General features: G+C 55.8%; 1 protein-coding gene across 1 annotated transcript; it reads right to left on the bottom strand.

Annotated features, from left to right (window-relative positions):
- Positions 1-3,761: 3,761 nt before the first annotated feature.
- On the bottom strand, positions 3,762-5,142 carry CLDN3 (claudin 3). Its single transcript, XM_055294439.1, has one exon. It carries the CDS (start codon positions 4,795-4,797, stop codon positions 4,135-4,137), a length of 663 nt encoding a protein of 220 aa, XP_055150414.1. The 5' UTR covers positions 4,798-5,142; the 3' UTR covers positions 3,762-4,134.
- Between the last annotated feature and the right edge of the window lie 2,011 nt (positions 5,143-7,153).

The raw sequence follows: 7,153 nt of genomic DNA, 5'->3' as shown, positions 1-7,153 counted from the left end.
GATCACCTGAGGTCGGGAGTTTGAGACCAGCCTGACCAACATGGAGAAACCCTGTCTCTACTAAAAATACAAAACTAGTCAGGCATGGTGGCATATGCCTGTAATTCCAGCTACTTGGGAGGCTGAGGCAGGAGAATCGCTTGAACCTGGGAGGCAGAGGTTGCAGTGAGCCGAGATTTTGCCATTGCACTCCAGCCTGCACTCTGTCTCAAAAAAAAAAAAAAAAAAAAGAAGAAAGAAAAAGAAAAGAAAAAAGGTCAGGCGCAGTGGCTCATGCCTGTACTATAATCCCAGCACTTTGGGAGGTCAAGGCAGGCGGATCACCTGAGATCAGGAGTTTGATGCCAGCCTGGCCAACATGGTGAAACCCCATCTCTACTACAAATACAAAAAATGAGCCAGGTGTGGTGGCATGCGCCTATAATCCAAGCTACTTGGGAGGCTGAGGCAGGAGAATTGCTTGAACCCAGGAGGTGGAGGTTGCAGTGAGCCGAGATCACGCCACTGCACTCCAGCCTGGGTGATAGAGTGAGACTCTGTCTAAAAAAAGAAAAAAATTCAAGTCTCCCCAGTGCCCAAATACATGTGCAACCCTCGTTTCCCTTCAAGTTGCTGGCTCGACCTACAAGTCCCTTTCTTTTCTTTTTTTTGAGACAGAGTCTCGCTCTGCTGCCCAGGTTGGAGTGCAGTGGTGAGATTTCAGCTCACTGCAACCAGTTCATCATGTTGGCCAGGCTGGTCTTGAACTCCTGACATCAGGTGATCCTCCCGCCTTGGCCTCCCAAAGTGCAGGGATTACAAGCGTGAACCACTGCCCCCAGCCACAATACCCCCCTACTTTTTTTTTTTAAGACAGAGTCTCTCTCTGTCACCCAGGCTAGAGTGCAGTAGTGTGATCTCGGCTTGCGGCAACCTCTGCCTCCCTGTGATTTTCCTGGCTTAGCCTCCCTTGTAGCTGGGATTACAGGCGTGTGCCACCACACCCGACTAATTTTTAATATTTTTGGTAGAGATGGGGTTTCACCATGTTGGCCAGGCTGGTCTCGAACTCCTGACCTCAAGTGATCCTCCCAAAGTGCTGGGACTACAGTGCCCACAACCATGCCTGGCTAATTTTTGTATTTTTAGTAGAGCTGGGGTTTCACCATGTTGGCCAGGCTTGTCTTGAACTCCTGGGCTCAAGCTATCCCCCTCTCCCCAAACCCTGCCGTGCCTCGGCCTCCCAAAGTGCTGGGGTTACAGGCGTGAGCCACTGCTCCCAGCCACAGTTCCCTTTCTATGCAAATCTCTTGCATGCATTGTCTACAGCTCCTGGTTTCAACTCTCACCTCCCACTCCCTTTTCCATCTAGTGTTTCCGTTTCCACGCCTCTCGCTAAGGCCATCAATGACCACCTGGCTACTGTGAATTCCGTGGCTATTCCTCAGGTCTCATCTTGCCTGACCACTCCTGCAGCCTCAGACACTGTTGCCCACACCCACCTCCTTGAAACTCTTTTTGTTCTGTGGGTTTCTAGACTGACTTCTTCCCCTACCCTGGTTTCGGTTGCCATCCCTATGCTAACGACTTCCAGGTTTATGAGATCTCTAGACGTCATCCTACTTCCTGGACGTCTCTGCCAGGACGTTCTCCAGACTTGCCAAACTCTACATTTATTTTATTTTTATTTATTTATTTTTTGAGACAAGATCTCACTCTGTCGCCCAGGCTGGATTGCAGTGGTGTAGTCTCTACTCGCTGCAGCCTCAATCTCCTGGGCTCAAGTAAACCTCCCACCTCAGCCTCCCATGTAGCTGGGATTGCAGGCATATACCACCACACCTAGCTAACTTTTTTTTTTTTTTTTGAGACAGAGTCTCGCTGTTGCCCAGGCTGGAGTGCAGTGGCACGATCTCAGCTCACTGCAGGCTCCGCCCCCCGGGGTTCACGCCATTCTCCTGCCTCAGCCTCCCGAGTAGCTGGGACTACAGGCGCCCGCCACCTCGCCTGGCTAATTTTTTGTATTTTTAGTAGAGATGGGGTTTCACTGTGTTGGCCAGGATGGTCTCGATCTCCTGACCTTGTGATCCGCCCACCTCGGCCTCCCAAAGTGCTGGGATTACAGGCGTGAGCCACCGCGCCCGGCCCACACCTAACTAATTTTTAAATTTTTTGTAGAGATGGGGTCTCACTATGCTACCCAGGCTGGTCTCGGACTCCCAGCCTCAAGATACCCTCCAGCCTTGGCCTCCCAAAGTGCTGGGATTACAGGCATGAGCCACCACGCCCCGGCCTCACCAAACTCTGTATGCTCAAAATGGAACCCATTATCTTCCTGTCTCCTGTTTTGGTAAATGATACCACTATCCAATCAGTGACCTAAGGTGGAAACTCCCAGATTCCAGCCCTCTTTTCTAGATTCTCGCCTTTCTCACCCTGCACATCCAAATGGCTCCCGGGTCCTGCCCACTTTAACAGCCCCTATCAGGTTCTGCCCCCCTCCCCGCCCCTGCCTAATTTCTGGCCACCATCATTTCACTCCAAGATGGCGGCATATCCTGTTAGGTGGTTCCCCTCCCTTATCTTTCTCCTTGAATCCCACTTCCACAGGGGCTGCTGGAGAGGTTAAAAGTATCTGACCAGGTACTTCCCCTTTCATGACTCCCTACACCCAGAGTAAGGTTCAAAGTTCGTAATTCCACATACGGACTCTCCATGACTTGGCCTTTGCTTGCTGGAGTCCTGGGCTTCATTGACACTTCCTGTCTCCCTTTGTGTTCCATCCAGTCATTTGAATCTCTTGCCCCCACGAAGTCACCCTGTGCCTGGGTTCAGGCCCCTTTTCCCGCCTGAATCTCCTGTGTTTTCTCCAAGGCACCAGTACCTCTCCACACTGTTCACCTCAACCACTCCTCTGGTGTGTGTGTGTGTGTGTGTGTATATGTTTTGTCGTTGTTGTGTTTTTGAGACAGGGTCTCACTCTCTTGCCCCAGCTGGAGTGCAGTGGCACAATCACAGCTCACGGTAGCCTTGACCTCCTGGGCTCAAGCCATCCTCCTGCTTCAGCCTCCCGAGTAGCTGGGACCACAGGTGTATGCCATCATACTCAGCTAATTTTTTTTTTTGGTAGAGATGGGGTCTTGCTATGTAGCCCAGGTTGGTCTCGAACTCCTGGGCTCAAGCGAGCCACCCACCTCGTCCTCTAGGACTGAGCCAGTGAGATCCGGCCTCAAGCCCCTCTGAGATGCCCCTTCTAAGTCCTCCCTCTTTCCCTCCCTTGAGGATCCCAGGAAGGAAATGGGGCCCCTTTTCTCGTGTCTCCCCCAGGTGAGAAGATTTGGCCCGGTTTTACTTTTGGCGGCGTGTTTTATCCAAACAATAGGTCTTTTTGTTTTCTTTTTTTCCAATAGGAAATTGCAGTACGGAATGCGCTCTTTCAGAAGGCGCACAGGAGATTCCGAATGTGTCGGGTATTGTGCGGGGTCCGCGCTCCCAGCACAGACCCAGGGGCACATCTCTGCCACCTTCCCCTCCCATCCCCAACCACGGCGTGCGGGAAGTGCTCATGCCTGCTTCCTAGATTGGGCCTTGGCTTTGGCCTCACAGGCTGTCTTCCGAATCCCCAGGGAGTGGGCGAGTGACCACTCCGCCATCACCAAGCTCAGCTTACAACCCCCCTTCCCTCTAAGCTCCATCCGGGAGAGCGAGATCCAGCCAAGGCCGTCCCGAGGGGGAGCTCTGCAGGGAGGTGGAGGCGCTCAGAACAAGGAGGCTCCAGCGAGTGCAAAACGAAAGGCTTTTATTGAAAAATATCAAGTGCCGCCTTTCAGGGCTGCCGGTCCCTGCCCAGCGCGAGCATGGGGACAGCGGCCCGATGGGGCTCGACGGGGCGGTCAAGTATTGGCGGGCACCCAGGCCCCGTGCTCCAGAAGGGTGATGTTTCACAGTCCATGCAGGTTGGTCCCTGGGCCCCGAAGTCTACTCCCGGGCCCGCAAAGCGGTGGCTGCTGGGGAGGTCGCCCCAGTCCAGCGCGGGGGCTTCCTGGCATCTGGGGGTGGGCTGGCTTCCGAGGCAAGGCTGCACGCTGGATGGCCTGGTTCACGCTCCAGCTCGCGGTGGTGGTGGTGGTGGTGGGGTCTCCCTGCGTCTGTGCCTTAGACGTAGTCCTTGCGGTCGTAGGCTGTGCCTATGCTGGCTCCCGGGCCGGTGGAGCGCGGTGCGGAGTAGACGACCTTGGTGGCCGTGTACTTCTTCTCGCGCGGGGGACACGAACAGCAGAGCAGCGCGCCCCCCAGCAGCTGCAGCGCCGCGGCCGCCCAGCCCACGTACAGGCCCGCGCCCATCTCGCGCTTCTGCGCCTCGGGCACCACGGGGTTGTAGAAGTCCTGGATAATGGTGTTGGCCGACCAGGACACCGGCACGAGGGTGAGCAGGGCGGCGAGAAGGAACAGCACGCCCGCCACGATTGTGATCTTGGCCTTGGCTGTGTCGTCCTGCACGCAGTTGGTGCACTGGGCGCCCACCAGCGCCACTAGCAGCCCGAAGGCGGCCAGGAGGATGGCCACCACGATGAGGGCGCGGGCCGCCTGCAGGTCCTGCGGCAGTGCCAGCAGCGAGTCGTACACCTTGCACTGCATCTGGCCAGTGCTCTGCACCACGCAGTTCATCCACAGGCCCTCCCAGATGTTCTGCGACGTGATGATGTTGCTGCCGATGAAGGCCGACACGCGCCACATGGGCAGCGCGCAGCACACGATGGTGCCCAGCCAGCCTAGCACGGCCAGCGCGGTGCCCGTGATCTCCAGGCCCATGGACATGGCTGCCGCGGCAAGGCCCGCTCCACCGGGTGGCTCCGGGCGCGGGGAGACGAGGGGCCGGGGCCGCTGGGCCTGGAGGGAGCTGTGGCGCCCCGACGGACGGACGGGCGGACGGACGGACGGACTGACTCACCGACGGCGCGCGCTAACGGCTCGGCTCCACACGCTCGCGCCGCGGCTGCGCCTGCACCTGCCTGTGGCTTTGTGGGCGGGCGGCGGCGACTGGGCTGTCCCTGGGCTGGGGCCGGTACGTCTTAGCTAAGCGCTCAGCGCTCCGGTGGGGGCGGGAGGGGCGGAGCCGCGCTCTCCAGGGCCTGGGGACAGTGACGTGGCCCCTGCCTCCCACCTTCACCGAGCGTCCTGGGAGGAAGGACTTGGCCCTGCGCGGCCCACAACGCCGGGGTAGGGGGGTTGCCAAGGAAGGGCGGGACCTGCCCCAGCCCCCGCCCCTCGGTCCTTGTCCCTCTCTGCTCGGGAATGAATTCTCCGGGGCAAAACCGAGGACGGGATGCGTCAGGGGCTTGGGGTGCAAATCCCAAAGAATTTGACACGGCTTCTCTCTCCTCACCACTTTGGGCGCTTTTGGCACGGGCCGCGTGGGGATGGGGGCGCTGCCAATTACCCCGGAACGGCGGGGCGGGGAGGACCAGGGTGGGTGTGGCCGCGGCTGTTTGCAGGAGCCGCGCACCTGCTGCTCGGCCCCTCCCGCACACACGTCGCACAGGCTCAGCCTGAGTCTGGGCGGTGGGGTTGTTCAGCCCAGGAGTTGCTGGGCCCAGAAGCCAGAGACTGCCTGCAAAGGTACCCAAAAGATGCCCTTAAGCCTAACTAAGCTCAAATTCCTCTCCAGCTCTCCCTCCAGTTCTCTTCGCTGGCCGTGAGCCTGCATGCCTTTAACTAAGCTGCTCTCCCCTCCTAGAAGTCCCCTCTCCTCCCATTGAGTCGCCTCCCTTCTCCAAGCCCTGTCCTCCCTCCCTTTGAGCCTGAGTCAGGGCTGAGGTCCACCTTAATGAAATGGTGGTGAAAGAGGTTCAATCTCCGCAAAAGTGGGAAATCAGGCCGGACCGAGCACCGTGGTGGCTGACTCCTGTAATCCCCGCACTTTGGGAGGCTGAGAACGGAGGATTGCTTGAGACCAGGAGTTCGACACCAGCCTGGGCAACATAGTGAGACCCGGTCTCTACAAAAAATTAAAAAACTAGCCAGGTGTGGTGGCGTGTGTCTGTAGTCCCAGCTACTACTCCAGAGGCTCAGGCAGGAGGGATTACTTGAGCCCAGGAGTTCGAGGCTGCAGTGAGCTATAATTGCACCACTGCACTCCAGCCTGGGCATCAGAGCAGACCCTGTCTTAAAAAAAAAAAAAAAAAGTTGGTAAGTCAGAAATGCTACCCCTCAAAGCCCTGGCTGTCACACCTTGACAATCGTTCCCCCTTCTTCACCAAGCTCAGAGCCTTTCAGATTTGGCCTTGGAGGTTCAGCCTGGGCTGTTCCTAACCCTATCCCCTCTCTTCCACTCAGAGCAGCCCTTGCATACCACATGCCCCTGCCTCAGAATCCCTGCACTTGCTGTCCCCTGTACATGGAACATGCCTGCAGACATCCACATGGCTTACTCCTAACTGCCTTCAGCTTTTTGCTCTCAGTGAGTCTTTCCCTGACCACCCTATTTAAAACTGCAGCTTCTGGCTGGGCACGGTGGCTCACACCTATAATCCCAGCACTTTGGGAGGCTGAGGTGGGTGGATCACTTGAGGTCAGGAGTTCCAGACCAGCCTGGCCAACGTGGCGAAATCCCGTCTCTACTAAAAATACAAAAATTAGCCAGGCGTGGTGGTACACGCTTGTAATCCCAGCTACTAGGGAGGCTGAGGCAAGGGAATCGCTTGAACCCAGGAGGTGGAGGTTGCAGTGAGCTGAGATCACACCCCTGCACTCCGGCCTTGGTGACAAAGCGAGACTCTGTCTCAAAATTAAATAAATAAAATAAAATAAAATTGCAGTTTCTTACCCCACAATGGCCTGCCCCCCTTTAATACTTTATATTCTGCTTAGCATTTAACACCATCGTACAATATTCTATATTTTTCTTATGTTTCATTGTACTTAAAAAAATAATTTAAATTGGCAATGATTGTACCTATGCATGGCACACACAGTGATGTTTTAATACATAGAATGTATAGTAATCAGATCAGGGTAATTGGCATAGTCATCATCTCAAACTTTTCTTTCTTTGTGCTGGGAACGTTCAATAACTTATTCATTTATTTATTTTAGAGACAGTATCTTGCTCTGTCACCCAGGCTGGAGTGCAGTGGTACTATCATAGCCTACTGCAGCCTTGAATTCTTGGGCT

The sequence above is a fragment of the Symphalangus syndactylus genome, chromosome 9 (genome assembly GCF_028878055.3).
Source record: "Symphalangus syndactylus isolate Jambi chromosome 9, NHGRI_mSymSyn1-v2.1_pri, whole genome shotgun sequence".
In the NCBI taxonomy this organism is placed as follows: Eukaryota; Metazoa; Chordata; class Mammalia; order Primates; family Hylobatidae; genus Symphalangus; species Symphalangus syndactylus.
This window is presented reverse-complemented; position numbering and strand designations above follow the sequence as displayed.

Coding starts and splice junctions, on each gene's coding strand:
- CLDN3 (XM_055294439.1), bottom strand. CDS start 4,797: ATGTCCATGGGCCTGGAGATCACGGGCACCGCGCTGGCCGTGCTAGGC.